General features: G+C 42.4%; 2 protein-coding genes and 1 long non-coding RNA gene across 3 annotated transcripts; 1 reads left to right on the top strand and 2 right to left on the bottom strand.

Moving 5' to 3' along the window:
- Positions 1-109: 109 nt before the first annotated feature.
- On the top strand, positions 110-2,925 carry LOC108375826 (larval serum protein 1 beta chain-like). Its single transcript, XM_017631972.1, has 2 exons — positions 110-1,080; positions 1,673-2,925. Exons 1-2 carry the CDS (start codon positions 130-132, stop codon positions 2,780-2,782), a joined length of 2,061 nt encoding a protein of 686 aa, XP_017487461.1. The 5' UTR covers positions 110-129; the 3' UTR covers positions 2,783-2,925.
- On the bottom strand, positions 1,297-2,279 carry LOC108375827 (uncharacterized). Its single transcript, XR_001849210.1, has 2 exons — positions 2,199-2,279; positions 1,297-1,606 (listed from the first exon to the last, which is right to left on the bottom strand). It is a non-coding gene; the product is annotated as an uncharacterized LOC108375827 (long non-coding RNA).
- Positions 2,926-10,600: 7,675 nt separating the features above from the next.
- Positions 10,601-14,894, bottom strand: PolH (DNA polymerase eta). Its single transcript, XM_017631971.1, has 4 exons — positions 14,591-14,894; positions 14,257-14,524; positions 12,761-13,275; positions 10,601-12,663 (listed from the first exon to the last, which is right to left on the bottom strand). The coding sequence occupies exons 1-4, from the start codon at positions 14,749-14,751 to the stop codon at positions 10,845-10,847; spliced, it is 2,763 nt and encodes a 920-aa protein (XP_017487460.1). The 5' UTR covers positions 14,752-14,894; the 3' UTR covers positions 10,601-10,844.
- Between the last annotated feature and the right edge of the window lie 3,936 nt (positions 14,895-18,830).

Raw genomic sequence — 18,830 nt, 5'->3', positions numbered from 1 at the left:
TCGATTACAACATGGAAAGATTCTACGAGTCCTACAAAATGGGCGCACTGTTGCCAAGAGGTGAATTCTTCGGCGCTATGGTCCGCACTCACCACAAACAAGCCTACGCTCTCTTCAACTACTTCTACNATGGTCCGCACTTACCACAAACAAGCCTACGCTCTCTTCAACTACTTCTACTACGCCAAGGATTGGGAAACCTTCCAACAAAATGTTGCTTGGGCTCGCATCCATGTCAACGAAGGCATGTTCGTTTACGCTCTTACTTTGGCCGTCATCCACCGCGATGACTTCCAGGGTCTCATCCTGCCCACCATCTACGAAATCTTCCCACAATACTTCTTCAACAGCAAATTCATCTACGCTGCCGAGAAATTCGACTACAATACCTGGAGCAAGTACATCCAATACGAGAAGGAGTTCAACGATGTCTACTACCAGAACAACAAATACTACAACCAAGACTACTTCTACATGAAGGACTTCAAGACCTACCAATGGTGGAAATTGATGGGTCTGGGTGAGAACTGGTATGCTGCTGAGAAGAGCTACCCGCTACGTGAAAACACCTACGAAATTATGGCCGACGACAAATATATATCATTCATGAAGGATATCAAAATGTTCTGGCATCCCGTTGACTACACCCGCGATATTGAATTCTTCAACGAACACTCCATGTTGTCCTACTTCACTGAGGATTTGGGCTGGAACTCATACTGGTACTACTTGAACATGGACTATGCTTTCTTCTTGGATGGCAAAACTTTCGGCTTGGACAAGGATCGTCGTGGTGAATGGTGGGTGTACAATGTTGAACAACTTCTGTCTCGTTACTACATGGAACGCTTGGCTAACGGTTTGGGCGATATCCCAGAACTCTCTTGGTACCACGCTTACGAACAAGGCTACGATCCAGAATTACTTTCATTCAGTGGTATTGGTTACACATACCGCAAAAACTACTTCGAAATCCAAAGTTACGGCAACTACGATATGTTGAACCAAGTTCAAAGCGCTCACAAACGCATCTACGGTATCATTGAGTCTGGCGTCTACACCACCCGCGACGGTCACAAAATCGATTTACACCAGCCACAAGCTGTTGAATACATCGGCAATTACTTGCAAGGCAACGCTGATACCATCGATACCATTGACAAGTACGTTCTCAACTCCTGGTACATGCTGACTCATATGCTCGTCGCTGGCGTAGACTACAACGATTTCGAAGTAATGCCCAATGTCTTCCTGAATTACGAAACCATGATGCGTGATCCGCTCTTCTACAGCTTGTACAAGCAAATCAGCACCGTCTACTACCTGTACAAACAACAACTCCACCCCTACACCAGAGAGGAACTTGCTCTACCCGGCGTTGAAATCAAGCGTGTGGGAGTCAGTGAAATGGTCACTTACTACGATTTGGTAGACTTTGATGTCACCAACTTAATGAACGACAAAATGGTGTTCGCTGATGGCGAATTCGTTTGGGATAAGGCATTATATGCCCGTCAGATGCGTCTCAACCACAAACCATTCAACTTTGACATCACAGTCCAATCTGACAAACCACAAAAGGTTGTCATCCGCACATTCTACGGACCTAAANTACAAACGCATCTACAGTATCATTGAGTCTGGCGTCTACACCACCCGCGACGGTCACAAAATCGATTTACACCAGCCACAAGCTATTGAATACATCGGCAATTACTTGCAAGGCAACGCTGATACCATCGATACCATTGACAAGTACGTTCTCAACTCCTGGTACATGCTGACTCATATGCTCGTCGCTGGCGTAGACTACAACGATTTCGAAGTAATGCCCAATGTCTTCCTGAATTACGAAACCATGATGCGTGATCCCCTCTTCTACAGCTTGTACAAGCAAATCAGCACCGTCTACTACCTGTACAAACAACAACTCCACCCCTACAGAAGAGAGGAACTTGCTCTACCCGGCGTTGAAATCAAGCGTGTGGGAGTCAGTGAAATGGTCACTTACTACGATTTGGTAGACTTTGATGTCACCAACTTAATGAACGACAAAATGGTGTTCGCTGATGGCGAATTCGTTTGGGATAAGGCATTATATGCCCGTCAGATGCGTCTCAACCACAAACCATTCAACTTTGACATCACAGTCCAATCTGACAAACCACAAAAGGTTGTCATCCGCACATTCTACGGACCTAAATTCGATGAGTACGGACGTATTATCTCGCTGGAGCAGAACCGTCAGAACTTCGTTGAATTGGATGAGTTCGTTTATGAGCTGACTGCTGGCGAGAATGTCATCAAACGTTCATCCGAGGACTTCGATTGGGCTATTGAGGATCGCACCACTTACACTGAAATGTACCACTACGTGATGGCTGCCTTTGATGGCAAATATGAACTGCCATTGGACATTAGCGAACCACACAGCGGATTCCCACAACGCCTGATCTTGCCTAAGGGTTGGGAGACTGGTTTCCCAGTGCAACTCTTCTTCTACATTGCGCCATACGAGGCAACCGTGGAACAGAACTCTAACTTCGACTCGACCTACTCTGCCGGTATTGGTTCCGGCACACGCCACATTGACAACCAATTATTCGGTTATCCACTTGACCGTCCAATTGATGAGAATGAATTCTTCGTGCCTAACATGTACTTCATGGATGTCAGCATCTACCACAACAATACACTCAAGAAATACTACGAGGGATACAAGAACTATGGTCAATTCGACTACAACTATTACAATGACTACTACACCAAATACTTCAATTAAATCAAGGGAATATATTTATCTAAATTGGTATTTCTAAGGAAATTATGATAGTTTTGTCGTACGAAAACGCTGTGATTACGTTATAATATCTAGAGTATTTGGTCATCAAGTGTTTAATTAGTTTTTTTTTTTTGTATTGTATTAGAACAAATTAAAAAAGTAAAATAAAATTCAAACGGTTGCTACGGCAATTCAAAAACTACTTTAACTAAAACTGTTTTGTTTTGATGGATAGAACAGGGAATCATTAGCTCCTTGTTGATAGCAGAGGTAGTCGATTTCGCCAGAAAGACTAATGGTTTCGCGACTCCTACAGTGGGAGGAAGAACAATTCAAAGTTAAAGCCTTGATGGAAAGGGAGGCCAAATTAAATTTAACAATTCAAGGTTAAAGCTTTGAAGAAATGGAGACCAAATAAAATTAGATAATCCTTGCCGATTGTCATATTTCAAAAAACTTTTTTAGTGAATACGGTGCAGTATTTCAATGAATGTCGCATAAAATATCCAGGATCTCGTACAATTTGTATTATTGGAACCGGTGGATGTGTATGTTCGGGGTGCAGTCTTGTGACACGTCTAAATCTTCATGCACTACGTCCCAATAGTCTCCATAGACCAAACAACCGCTGCATGGTTCTCCAAAGTTTTTAAGGAATCTCTCTGGAGTGCCAATCCAGATATAAATCTGGGTCGTTTCAATTACAATGATTGTCGCAGGTATGAAGCGTTTGTTGTTGTAGCGGCTACCTTAGCCCTACCTAGATCGGCTTATCGCTCAATCGTTGTCGTCAAGCTCAACAAACGGGAGACACGGGAGACCCAGGAATTGATTTACTCCAAGTGGGTTTGGGGGGCGTTAGTTGAGTGGGTTTTAGGGGACATGAGAAAAGGTGTTACGAGTCATCAGGTGACTCTCCGCATGCCGGACACTCATTGGGTATATCCAGATTTATCCTACTCAGGTAGGACTTTAGCCTGCTGGAGCAGAGTGAAGGTGGTGCGAGTCTCCCGAGGCAGACGAAGCTCTGTCGGGCCCTTTCGGGTGCATAGGTTGTTTAATATACCTCTGGGCTTCGTCCGTTAGTTCGTATAGATTCCTTCTCACATGCCTAGTGGAAAGCTCTGTGGCAAAAAAGTGTCTGTTCGGGTGCCTTCGTATGTGCCCCCTGCTAGGAATTACTTACTTACCTTTACCCTCCCTCACAGGGAGTATTTGGGCCACGTTGTATCGGTGATGGTGAGACGGCAGCAGAAGACATCCAATGGCTGTCCGGAGTGCCGTATTTTGGCAAGTATTTGGTCTCGTCCACTGCGTCCTGCTGGTCTCCGGCGGCCACATGAACGCTGTATAATTTAGAACCGGCCGGCCAATTGCCTTGTATGTTGCCAGCAATGTTTCTTTGCCTTTGCCGCAGGTGCTGCCGGCTAGCGACTTGAGAACCTTGTTGCGACTTGTACGCTATTGCCAATTGCGATTGTATGCGCCGAGAAGGAGAGCAGACTATCGAAGGTAACTGAGTATTTTAGGGTTATTCACCGTCGGAATTAGTACACCATCGACGCGAGTAGTCTAAGAGGGGTTGCCGAGGACTTCGTAGGGAGAGGATTGAACCAGTGATGCAGACCGGAGCCGTATGGGGTTGCTTGGCTTTCATCTACAGATCGTGTGTGCACAGCTAGCGAACTGTCGCGACGTTGGCCGCAAATCAGTTTGCGTTTGTACTTCATGCTGTAAGCATCGCATGCACAAGCTGTTTTGTTGAGTACACACTTACTGATACAAAAATATTGCGCTTTTATTGGGAGCTCTGCCAGCGCTGGCACCACTGGATTAAACTCCTCGCAGTGAACAAGTGAGAAAGTTCGGAGTGGTAAAAGTTTACTTTCAAGTCATAAATTCCATTCTCGGACGCCATTATCCTGCAGTCGTCAGCATCAGAAATAATAGACTTCGCTGGTGGCTGACTGAGCTTTGAAATGTATTTATTAAACAGAAGCGGGGAAAGGGCACCGCCCTGTGAGACCCGTTTAATTTTTCTTGGTTTAATGGTTTGACAGATTTAACGCTACTAGGACCGTTCTCTCACAGGGCCGAATTCGGTTTGGGTCACGAGTTACCTGAGTGTTTATGGCNCCATTTTGAAGCAACCAATCGATGTTATGCATTTAATTGAAATTGGTAGTGAGTTCCAAATTCTTATAGCACTAACAAAAAACAATCTAGACGCCGTTAAAGTTTTGTACTTTGGGACAACAATATTGTGTGTACGAGATGATTTCACAAAAACTAATTTCCGGAAAAGATAACCAGGTTGTGCTATTCATGTTACAGAATCCATGCTGATGCCTCGCTGGAGTCAGGTATTTCGTTTAGTTGGTGAGTAGAAAGGCCTCAAGTGTCTTCGCGGAACGAGTGAAACGACTGTTATCGGATGATAAGAATCTTCTTTGTTGGCTGGTTTCCCCAGTTTAAGCAGTGGGACAAGTCTCCCCGTTTTCCAAATGTCCGAAACGGTGAGGGTGGCCATGGACAGTTTTAGGACCTTGGTGAGGTAATCTACTCCCACAGCACCAATTTTTTTTTAGCATCAGCACGCGTATTCCGCCGGGTCCAATGGCATTGCAAGCTTTGCCTTTCCGATGACTACCTGAACCACACCGCTGGTGAAAGCAAAAGGCGCACCGGGCCACCACCATTATCTTGCTCGCGATCTCGACGGTCCAATTTGTATCCGGCATAGTTCAACAGTGTTGTTGCTGTGGTGCTAGTGTGCAGCGTCGCGGGGAGAGTTTGCGACCGAGCAGCACAGCAGGGGCCCACACACTCGCTCAACTAATCTCGCTTGGTGCGCAGTCCTGAAAATGCATTAAAGTTTCACCCGCCAAGGCAGGAATTGCACTTGACTGATGTCACGATACGGTATATTTTGGGCCTATACACCGAGCAGATTGTAGGAGGGACTAGGAGCTGCCAGCGGCGGTGTGTTATGGGGGCGGTTGTGTCCGTGTGTCTGTCTGTGGCTGTGTTGTGTTGACGCAATGACTCGGGTTTTACCCGACCAAGGGCTGTTGTTTCGGCGATCTAACCCCGTTTAGGCAAGGGACCACTGCGTAGTGGCCCCTTGCTGCGCCAATCGAGCTGCCTCCACGGCACAACAGAGTCCGCCTGAGCAACTCAACACTAACACAACCTCACCACAACACAATACAATATACAATACCACAGATACAACAGACCACACTACAGATACAACTGCACCACCACTCACACGCCACCGCCAACAACTCCTAGTCTTTGTCAATGTTATTGTGGCTTATTAAAATTTTTATTTTTAATATTTTTTATTGAACTTTGTACCACGATTGTTTATTAGGAAAAATTGAAAAAGCAACAAAGTCTAAGCGGTAGAAGTTATAGCACTATTTCGGAGATCACCACATCTCCTCATCAGACTTCTGTTTTCTAGACTTCAGCAGGGATCGAACCTGCGTAATCAATGTTCAAATCTTGGTACAAAGCTCAATAAAAAATATTAAAAACTCCTAGTTCCTCCGACAATCTGCGCGGTGTGTCAGTCCAGGATATTGCGTAATGTGACATCAGTCAAGCGCAACACCTGCCTTGGCTGGTGTGACTTTAGGGCATGCTCAAGACTGCGCACCACGCGAGATTGGACAAGGGATTGTGAGGGCCCATGCTGTGCTGCTCGGTCGCAACCCCCAACTGCGACGCCGCCCACTAACACCACCTGGCAACAGCCCCAGTAGCAACAAGCACAGTATGTGGCGGCACGGTAACACACATCACTAACACCCCCTATTCCAATAAGTCTCCCTAGGCACACGAAGATTTTACAATTCAACTAGAATGGACTTCAGAGCAAGATTGAGGAGGTAACCGTTTTCATAGGAAGGCATGGTATATTGATAGCTGCAGTCCACGAGACGAAGTTGCACAGCAATTGCACATTGTTGAGTTGTACCGGATACAACGTGCACCGTCTAGATCGCCAGCGAGATAATGGTGGTGGCTTAGCGTTCATCACGCACCACACCGTGCAGCATCGTCTTATTGAAGCAGACATCGACCGCAGGGATACCACCCTAGAATGTCAGGGCATTGCTATTCGTTCAGGCGATGTCCAGCACGAAATATTGAACATATATATACCCCACGCCACCAGCTGCCCGGCAGGATTCACCCTGAAATAGATGCGCTCCTCAGAGGTGAAAACCGTATGGTAGTTGGTGACTTCAATGCGCACCACGATCTTTGGCATTCAAGCCTGTCAAACGATCGTAGGGGAACACAATTGGCTGAGCAGATAGACGATTCGACATTCTGCACAATGAACGACGACGCACCCACCAGGATTGTGGACAGCTGCTGCAGCTCGCTAGACCTAACAGTAGTCAGCGCTGGTCTGATAAACAGCCTATCATGGCGACNCTCGCCAGACCTAACAGTAGTCAGCGCTGGTCTGATAAACAGCCTATCATGGCGACCTATGCTGACTTTGGCATCAGACCATCTGCCCATAGTCATCTCGATCAATAAACCACCCGAATTAGCTTCCGCAGAACACCGGCCCTATATACACTTTTCTAAAGCTGATTGGAAAGGCTTCGCGGAATTTACTGAGAGCACCTACGCTGCGGTCCCCACACCAACCGACGTCCACCTTGGTGAACGTAAGTTCCGCATAGTTGTCACTGCTNCCCGAATTAGCTTCCGCAGAACACCGGACCTATATACACTTTTCTAAAGCTGATTGGAAAGGCTTCGCGGAATTTACTAAGAGCACCTTCGCTGCGGTCCCCACACCAACCGACGTCCACCTTGGTGAACGTAAGTTCCGCATAGTTGTCACTGCTGCTGCAGCTCGCTTCGTACCGGCAGGATGCATCACGGACCCCCGTCCAAGGGATCTCAACGCAGATTTTCGGCAGCTTGTGAACATATATAAGCGGAAAAAGTGAAAAGCGCATCTGAAGACTTGCAACTTCACCTCTGGTGTGAGTAAGCTTTGGTCAACCGTGAGGCCACTGTCCAGTCCGACGAAGCACGATGACAGGGTCGAAATTTCTTTCCGCGGACATGCTTCGTCGGACCCGGAGCGATGCGCAAGCTATTTTAGCCTACAGTTCATACCTCATCCTCTGACGGACAAAGCCAAGCGTCGTGTGACCAGAAGGCTGTACAAACTGCCAATCACTTGTGTGCTTTCACTAGCAGTGAAGTTCAGGAGGCCGTCGGGAAGGCGAAAGCCTCCACAGCAATGGGTCCCGACGGAATATGCATGTTGATGCTGATAAATTTGGGTCCTGCCGGAGTAGCGTACCAAACGGAGGTCATCAATATGTCAATGGCCACTCTCATCATCCCAGACATCTGGAAGGTGGGCAGAGTGGTCCCACTGCTCAAACCGGGGAAACCAGCAAACAAAGGAGATTCTTATCGACCGATAACACTCCCTTCCTCGGTAGCGAAGACACTAGAGGCTTTGCTACTCCCGTATTTATTTATTTTTATTTGTTACAGTCTTGCGACTTAAAAGTACAGATAGGTATTTTTANGAAATTTCTTTCCGCGGACATGCTTCGTCGGACCCGGAGCGATGCGCAAGCTATTTTAGCCTACAGTTCATACCTCATCCTCTGACGGACAAAGCCAAGCGTCGTGTGACCAGAAGGCTGTACAAACTGCCAATCACTTGTGTGCTTTCACTAGCAGTGAAGTTCAGGAGGCCGTCGGGAAGGCGAAAGCCTCCACAGCAATGGGTCCCGACGGAATATGCATGTTGATGCTGATAAATTTGGGTCCTGCCGGAGTAGCGTACCAAACGGAGGTCATCAATATGTCAATGGCCACTCTCATCATCCCAGACATCTGGAAGGTGGGCAGAGTGGTCCCACTGCTCAAACCGGGGAAACCAGCAAACAAAGGAGATTCTTATCGACCGATAACACTCCCTTCCTCGGTAGCGAAGACACTAGAGGCCTTGCTACTCCCGTATTTCACGAACCACCTGACCCCAGCGAAGCATCAGCATGGTTTCCGTAAAGTGAACAGTACAACAACAGCACTCAACGGCATAAACACTCAGATAACACGTGGCCTTAACCGCAACCGTCTCTGTGAGAGAACTATTCTAGTGGCGATGGACCTGTCAAAGGCGTTTGACACCGTCAGCCACTCCACGCTACTAGAAGATATAGAGGCAGAGAGGAAGCNGGAGGGCTAGTCTCCAGTCTACATTTAAATATGTACTATGTGCAGCAGGCGGAAAGACCTTGTTTCCGCTCCGCGTTGCTCACGAGTTGATAGTCACGGTCGGAAAGGCCGAGTCTCCGATCCATGTTCCCGTCGTCATTAATATGCAAACCCNCTCCCGTATTTCACGAACCACCTGACCCCAGCGAAGCATCAGCATGGTTTCCGTAAAGTGAACAGTACAACAACAGCACTCAACGGCATAAACACTCAGATAACACGTGGCCTTAACCGCAACCGTCTCTGTGAGAGAACTATTCTAGTGGCGATGGACCTGTCAAAGGCGTTTGACACCGTCAGCCACTCCACGCTACTAGAAGATATAGAGGCAGAGAGGAAGCCGAAGCAGAGACTCAAACGGTGGTTGGTGGACGTGGTCACCCAAATTGACAGCTGCTTTCAGAAGAGCCCTCTGCCAGGCAAGTCAGGAGGCATCTCTACGAACTGACGGACGAAGTCCAGAGNCAACCGTCTCTGTGAGAGAACTATTCTAGTGGCGATGGACCTGTCAAAGGCGTTTGACACCGTCAGCCACTCCACGCTACTAGAAGATATAGAGGCAGAGAGGAAGCCGAAGCAGAGACTCAAACGGTGGTTGGTGGACGTGGTCACCCAAATTGACAGCTGCTTTCAGAAGAGCCCTCTGCCAGGCAAGTCAGGAGGCATCTCTACGAACTGACGGACGAAGTCCAGAGGTTCATTAAACAACCTCTGGACCCGTCAGCTTATCGACAGGCCCTGAACGGAATTCACAGGGAGTCAGTCTCGAGTTATGTAGACTCCAGACCTGTGAATGCCGTTCTAGGCGCACAACCACCGGACATCGACGAGACGGAGCTTCATCTGCCCCGGGCGACAAGAACCACAATAGCCCAAATTCGCTCTGGCAACTGCAGCAGGTTAAAGTCATACCTGAGCAGACTAAACGCAGATGAACCAAATGAGTGTCCGGCATGCAGAGAGACACCTCATGACTCGAAACATCTCTTCGTATGCCCGGAAAACCCAACAACCCTAACGCCTTTGTCCCTGTGGACCGACCCCATTGAGGCTGCACGCTTCTTAGGGCTGCCGTTAATGGAACTTGACAACCGATCTGCACGGGGTCGTTGTAGCCGCTACAACAACAACGTGGTTCACTTCCGGTGAGTTCTTAAATCCGAGCAGGTACGGAGGTGACTCCACCCTCTGGAGGTGTTGGACCTAACCGAGGTGGAGTTGGATGCAATGGTCTCTGATATACGCAGGTATAGGTTTCTGGCCCTGGGTTTGACTTTATGCTAGAACAGAAGAATGCGGAGAAGATGTTGCCCCATGGACGAACAACGTTTGAGATTTCGCTGACCTAAACAGGGTTGGATCACCGAAACAACAGCCCTTGGTTGGGTAAAACCCGAGTGACTCCGGTACGTAGAACCGGGTTTCGTGGGAATGGGCTATCCGTATTTATCGCTTAAATACTATTAATATTTACTACTGGAATTCAAAGCTTGAAATAATATCAGAGTTCAAAGTTAAATAACAGATGAATTTGAATATCAGAAACAAGATTTTATGAAAATCGGGGGTAGATGGTATTGAATATGTACATGAATGCGTATGTGTGTATGTAAATAATTAAACAATTCTTATCAGCAAATGTTGAATAGTAGAAATACAATTATAATTGTAATTAAAAACTAAACTCACCTCCGGTGCTTAGAATATTAACAGCAAAGTTGATTGAAGATACATATATTTTATATTTTTCACTCTTCAGCACTGCTTACGTCTAACTATTTAGTATTTAACAATTTGATTGTGAAAAGAATTTTGTAATTGGTTTGATATTTTTAATGCTCGACTGAGTTGTATTGAGTGTGCTATTGCAACCGCCACTCGCCTTTTTGACAACCGGAACAGTGCGCACCTCCAGCATATTGAGTTGACGCTGCAGCGATTTCGCGATGTGAAAATCTTTATGCTCTTGGAGCTCAGTGGTGACAACGGGCACTTTACATTCCTCACAAATCACCGTATCCACAGTATCATCTAATGTGTTGATTACCTCGGTGAATTGCTCAGATTCTGCCACACACACTGGTACATTCGTAGATGTGGTTGCACCTTGAGCTGAGGGCTTAAGATACTTCATTATGCTTGCGCTACTTGTAGCACATTTTCCTCCTTCTTTAGTGCAAGTGACTTTTGTTGCTAGTACTAACGACTTTTTTGCTTTTTTATTCGGTGCAGCACTACTAGTAGCTAAAGGCTTGTTCAACTGAGCTTTAAATTCCGTACGATATTCATCACGCAATTGCTGACTGAGTTGCATGGCCACATGATGGTCTTGATGCAATTGTATTGAACGGATGTCTGATGGTACATTAGCCTTGCAAATTTCACATTTTGTCATCTTCAAAAGTTCGGCACGCAATTCAGGTATCGCAAATTCGACATAACTTTCCTCATAAGATTGTGGAGGAGTGTGCTTCGAAGCTGCTGCAATCTCGTTGGGTTGGGGCACATGAGTTGGGGAGGAGTTATCTTGCGAAGCTGTGTATTTTCGCTTAGTGCTTTTTGTATCATTATTTTTGTTTAATTTAGAAGTAGATTCTTTTGTGTCACCTACTATAAAAGTCATTTTCTGTTGCAGTTCAAAATCGTTCCCTTTGCTTTCAAATGCCGTCGTCTTACAGGACTCCGTTGAAGACAACTGCACGTTGCTTGCATTTACTGTTTTAGTCAAATTATTGGTTTCATCTTTTGTATTCTTCAAAATTTTTGCAAAAAAACTATTTGATATGTCGCCACTTTTAGCCTCATACTTCGAAGTGTTGTCACTACCGCCAACTGTGGAGCCCTGGCTTTCGATTTCGTTGTTTCTTGGTTTTTCCGGTGGCTGCGCACTCTCCATTGTTTCATTTCTAATACTTTCGGGCGACGATGATTTTTCCCAATCTCTTGAATTTGTCCCAACATTACTTGAGCCACTTGGCTTATCTTCATGATCCGACGCACGTCCTAAGAAATGTTGCATGAATGTTGGTTTCTTTGCAACAAAAGGTTCTGCGATCTCAGTGTTCTTATTTGTACTAGCGTTGTCTATACATACTGGCTGAGTTACCGTATTAGTTATTTCGTTTTTCTTCTTAGCTGCCAGATTGGCAAACATTTCCTGCAATTTTCCTTGTCCACTTTGTATTGTTTCGAATTTTCCTACACTAATACCCAAAAATTTTATAGGGTTATTCAATACCAATGAGCTACCAGGTTTAAAAAATTGTTTAGTGTGCGATTGTATCACATCTAAACTGCCTTTCGTTAAAGTTTCTTGATCATAACCATTAAGTGGCGCTGAACGTGAACTAGATACCTCTTCTCCATCAAATTCTTGTATGAAACTAACAACCATTTGTTTAGCTCGACGATTATTTTCGAGCATATCCTTTTCCATGCGATCACACACCTCATTGGCTAGCTCACCTAACCAATGCCGCAGTGTATTTAAACCGGTAATGTTGTTACGTCCCGGAAATTTTTTGCAACAGCCAATGCTTTTCGAATAGAACCGTGGCGTAACCGCTTCCAAGTCAACGCCGCGGCATATATAATAAAGCCAGGTGCTAGAAAATGAATAATTCCTCATAAAATACATACAATGTCCATACATACATACATACATATATATTTTTTATAAACATAGAAGGTCACATAACTCACCCGCTCTTCTCATCGAATTTCCTTTGCAACTCCTGCTCTGAGTACGGCAACAGCTCGCCTAGAAAACGTATTTGTAATGCCGCACAAATTTCTTCACCAAATTTGCCACCCAGTCCACGTATTTTGCCAACCGGCAGAGTTTCAAATAACGTGGGTATCTGTGCCAATGGCAAAATTGTCTGCTTGTTTGGTTTATTCATGCCACAAGCTAGTTTTGCGAGTATTTTATTGTGTGCTATACCGGCGGAGCAGTCATAGCCCGTCTCGGCCTTGACTGCGGCGCGCACTTCTCCTGCAATAGCAGCGCCAATAAGCAAACGTATATCGCTTTGACGTGCGGCCATATCGCCAGCATCATGAGCTTCCGCAAATGCGCCCGCTTCGGTTTCTAAATCGGCATCCTCTATATTGGAATTATTAAAACGTCTTGTAATTACGTTTACATAATCGCCTATGCCTGCATATCCAACGGCGTATGTATTTACAAGTCCTTCTGGCTGAAGCATGGATGAACCCTATGAAATAAAACCCGAATTAGGTATTTTTCTGGGAAATGTTTAGCTATTTGTACAACGATTTAGGGGTGGGGGGCGGGTGCGTGATGTAAATATATATTTTTTCACCTTTCCGAAAGCTGCCGCTAGATGGTAAGCCGGGGTGTATCAATTTTGAGTAAATTAGCGTCCTTAAATTTCGAAATATTGCAGTTTCAAGCATTTCTGAAATTTACCGATATATGAAAAGCGGCCGTAAATTTAGTCCGATTTCAATAATTTTCAACGTTTTGCTTTTATGTGGCAAGCACAATAAAAATACCGAGTTTGGTACAAATTGGTAGAACGGTTACCGATATACATATATGTATGTGATCATAAGTGGGCGGTGCCACGCCCATTTTCCAAAATTTTACCTTAAACGTATTTCTTGGTAAAGAATTGTTGCAGCCATCAATTTTGAATAAATTAGCTTTAATATTTACTGATTTATCGAAGATTTTGTATTTCTCTAAATTACCGTTATATGGGATGTGGGCGTGGTTATTGTCCGATTTTTTAGATTTTCGGCCATTTGGTATGCTGTACCAAGGCTGTATCAACAACTGTGCCAAGTTTGGAAGAAATTGGTGCAACGGTTACCAAGATATACACATGTAATCATAAGTGGGCGTGGCTACGCCCATTTTCCAAAAATTTGTAATATTTTTATTTTTCGTCTAAAAATTGTTGTGAATATCAATTTTGAGTGAATAATATTCAGTAGTTACTAAAATATCGCAGTTTTCGTATTTCNAAATTTGCAACAAATGCCAACATTATTGTTAAATTAGTGCACAGATTTAGTAAATTAAATTTTTGTAATAAAGCGTGAACTGTCGTCTACAAGTGTGTGTAAACGGTTTTTGATTCGATTCACGCGTTTGGGCACAGCAACCCAAAATAGTTGTACAAATTCATAAACAGTACCCATTTTTCTTAACAAAGATTAAATAAACTTACTGCACTCATGCCTCCCAATCGCTTGTTAACCGATTCCGTTATATCCAAATACGCCTCATCAACAGAGGCGCGTTCCAGTAATGGCGTGAAGCGCTGCAGCACATTTGCCACTTCTTTGCCTGCGTCACGGTACTTGCCCAAATCGGCTTTTTCGCGTATGTTCGGCACTTTTACCAATTGTATTTCAGGGCAACGCTCCTTTGCTTCATCGCCGCGCATGTGGCGTGTTACACCTTTCGCACGCGCTACATAGTTGACAGCAATAATTCTATTTAATATTGAACCACAGTTAGCTTTTTAAATAAACCTACTTTTGATATTTTTTAGAAATTACCCGCCACCTCGCCATGCATTGTACTGCACCACTGCTAGCGGTTGTCCCTTCAATTGGGGATCAAGTTTTTCTTCGACTTGACAAAAGAAACAGTCCATGTCCACCAACATAATTACGCGACTATACTTTTGTTGCATTGGAACATAGTTTCGAGACGACATTTTTGCGAAAAACCAAATACTTCTTTAGCAAAACCAGAACATGACAAAAACTGACCTGTGAAGAAATTCATCAAAAATCGAAACAAACGCGCCCGCGCGCCAAAACAAATGTTTTCAAAGATCAGCTGATAAGACGGGTACAGTAGATACTCGATTTGTGGTGATAAACGATAAAAATAGAGAAATTTATTTAAGTTGCGTTCCAGATGCTTCACGATTTGCAGGTTTTTACAGGAAGTCGTTCCAGGTGACCACCTTCGATAAGGTTTATTAATTAAATTATATTATTAGGGCATTCGCACGGGGCGTTTTTACAGGCAACAAAAGTTGAATGCGAAGTTGAATGAGAAGTTGAAAGTGAAAAAGTTGCCATCTCTATTCAGACGAGGCGATTTTCGAGTCAACACGAATTATTTACATTATTGAAAATGAATTTAAATTTCAAAATTTTATCAATTGGCTTAAATTTGGTAAGCCAAGCGTTGGTAGAAGTGGTTTTATGGGCTGTTTTTGCTTACGCGTAAAAGCACATTTAGCACATTTAGCTCCAAATGCTACTCTAAATGTACATTTATCCATACAAAATTCGTCACCTAAATGCAACTAAATGCAACTCCATTTTTGCATTAAGAATCTAAATGCTAAAAGCAACCCTGTGATCTTCCAAAATTTCCACGATTCGAACATGGTTTAAAGAGAAAAAGTGGCAACATTGCTTTTTCGAGTATACAGTTGCTAGCTGCGTTTCAGTGATCGCCGATCGAGATTTCTTTTATTTTACATTACATATTTGGATAAAGAAAAGTTAAGCAAATTCAACATCGATGTGATGCTGATAGAAATCTGGATCAATTTGTGATCAACTCTGTTTGGTTTGTTTCCTAATTAAGTGAGGAAATTTTAATTGACAGCACCGACAAATGAATATATACACAAACAAATGTTCGGTTATGGTTAAAACAATTCAAGTTTTTGTATTGAATTTTTGGTTTAAAATTTATTTTTTCCTTTTCAGTAGGGTTTTTGCACATTTTCTTCTGCGTGAGAATTGATCGTAATATATACGGATCTAAATAAGATACTGGAACACGGCTGTTTGTCAAAAGCATACGATTTCGAACTCGCGTAAATGTACATTTGCTAAATGCTATAGCATGAACGCTCTTCGAAAACATATGTTCGAAAGTGCTAAATGTTGCATTTTAAATGCAGCAAAAACGCTGCATTATAGCGAAGCTGAAAGATAAAATAAAACTCACGGTGGAGAGAATACAGAGGTGGCGCCGATGACGATACCGCTACTCGGCTCTCAGTGATTTTGACAGAATCAGCTGTTTTGGTGACGTCATAGTAGAGAAGACAGCAGTAGTGATGTGCTGAGTCAATACTTTTAAGTACCCAATACTCTCGATACTCGGTACCGAAACATTTAGGTTTCGAATAAAAGCGCACATAGGCCAAAAATATGGAAAAAACGCCTAACAAAACCCGAATGTAAGAGCCAATAGAGCTTTTTTACTGATTCAAATGAAAGATGTATATATGTCGGTTCGATGCCATAATACAGAGAAACCCTTACTTGTTTGAAGCATTTTTGTTCCAGCTGAATCGGACGATATCATTTTTGTAGGCCTGGGACAGATTCTGTAACCAGTTAACGACAATTTTCGAATCGGTATCGGTTTTGTCGACGTTTGATATCAAATATTTGTAAGTCAACAAGTGCNCAATATACTTTCCTACTACGCAGTACTTTTTAGTACAATTTTGTAATGAATACTAAACATATATAGCTCTGAAAATTCACAGCAAGCTATTTTGTATTCTCTTTTGTTCGCCTATTCGTATTTACCTTTGTAAGTTTTGAAAAATGGCTTGAACGAACTAGTAATACTATAATATAGGCTAGGCAAATTTTTAAAGAAACTTTTCGATACTAAGTTTTATTAAAAAAAAATGTCGAAGTCAGCTTCATATAGAAACAAAGTCTTCGTTAGTTATAAGAAGAGATTTTCTTAAATATAATACCTTTACGGCACTCACATATTGACAAGATTTTACTATTTATTTTATTATTCTTTAATTTTAATTATCTGTTTATATAATATAATGTATTCTTTAAGAAAAACTTTATAAACCCAAGACTAAATCTTTGCGAAACATCCAAAAACCAACATACTTTCGTAAAAATTTCGAGCTTTATTAATACTCTTTAGTTTTTAGCCCATTCAATTTTAGTATAATAAAGTGCAAGTTTAAAGTAGCTTGGGCTTACCGTTGAACTTGGCAATTTTTTTTTTGTCGACGATGTCAGCCATTTTCTTCCATACGAAGTGTGTTCGATGATTTTTTGATATGGAGAAAATTAGCAACACCTTCATCAAAGAAATCTTAAAAAACTTANATCTTTGCGAAACATCCAAAAACCAACATACTTTCGTAAAAATTTCGAGCTTTATTAATACTCTTTAGTTTTTAGCCCATTCAATTTTAGTATAATAAAGTGCAAGTTTAAAGTAGCTTGGGCTTACCGTTGAACTTGGCAATTTTTTTTTTGTCGACGATGTCAGCCATTTTCTTCCATACGAAGTGTGTTCGATGATTTTTTGATATGGAGAAAATTAGCAACACCTTCATCAAAGAAATCTTAAAAAACTTAGTTATATTAGAATTTAATGGGCTAAAAAACCGCACACTCAAAATAAATCTAGGAAATCGAATTAAAAGCTCGAAATTTTACGAAAGTGTGTTGTTTTTTTTAATGTTGCACAAAGTTTGAACCTTGGATTTGTACAGCTTTTCTTAAAATATAAAAATTTAATAATATTAAGATAAATGGTCAAATCTTATCGTAAAGTTTTGATAAGCTTAAAAATATTTGGCGCGAATTTTTGTTTATCCATTTTGACAGCAAAAATTTTACTAGCAGAAATTAGCAGGAGCCAAAAAAGAAGAGCGTAAGATCGAGAGAGAGCTGCTAGTTTCTGCCAGTTTTTTGGGTTAAGAAACGCTTTTCAGCAGAAATTAGTGATAATTTGTGATAATTATCTGTTAAGAAACAAAGCTAATTTTATAATTGGAATAATTTACATATATGAATGCTCAAATTTCAAGCTTTTCTTTTAGAGCAAATTGGTGCATAACATTTAGATATGTGTTTGTATGCTTTCGATAAACATCGACTTCACATCATTGCGGTAGTTCTGGCTATTTCACACAATTAACAAGAAACTTATACCTTATTCTTTTGCATAAACATGCGATGAAAGTAAAAATTACATAAACGGATGATCAAACTTGACGTTATTTAATAAAAATGTAATTACTCCAAAATATCGTAAAGAAAAATCGATAAATTTTCACACTCGTTTTGCAATATCGTAAAACTAAATTAAAACTACTTAGGCCCTGTGCCAATTGATAGAAAATAGAAAATTTTGACGGATAAAAGTAAAAATTTGACACTTCTCGTGGTTAATACGAACGTCAAAATTTTACCTAGCTCATGGGGCTAGGTAAAATTTTGNACTCCAAAATATCGTAAAGAAAAATCGATAAATTTTCACACTCGTTTTGCAATATCGTAAAACTAAATTAAAACTACTTAGGCCCTGTGCCAATTGATAGAAAATAGAAAATTTTGACGGATAAAAGTAAAAATTTGACACTTCTCGTGGTTAATACGAACGTCAAAATTTTACCTAGCTCATGGGGCTAGGTAAAATTTTGACAACTTCTAAATATTTTTACAAATAGCATTGTTTGGCGGTAATAAAGAGTTCAAATCAAAATAGAAGCTGAAAAAATGGCAAAAAAAGCGTACGTTACTTGTAAGTTATAAGATAAAGGAAACCTATGCGCGAATATTTATGTATGTATTTATTTATTCTATCTGTTTAAAGGGAACCACGCGGAAAGGCTTATGTTAATAAGAAGGGGGACAGAAGAGGATGCCCTGTTCAGCGGCTAAAATGCATATAAATTTTAACAAATTTCCGCAACACACAAAAATAGACTTTTCGCTCGAGCGTTTGTTTGGTTTTTTAACTGTCACAATTTAACTCTGCATTTGGCACAGC

The sequence above is a fragment of the Rhagoletis zephyria genome, unplaced genomic scaffold, assembly GCF_001687245.7.
Source record: "Rhagoletis zephyria isolate East Lansing unplaced genomic scaffold, Rhagoletis_zephyria_1.1 Rzeph_scaffold_09494, whole genome shotgun sequence".
Classification (NCBI taxonomy): domain Eukaryota; kingdom Metazoa; phylum Arthropoda; class Insecta; order Diptera; family Tephritidae; genus Rhagoletis; species Rhagoletis zephyria.
This window is presented reverse-complemented; position numbering and strand designations above follow the sequence as displayed.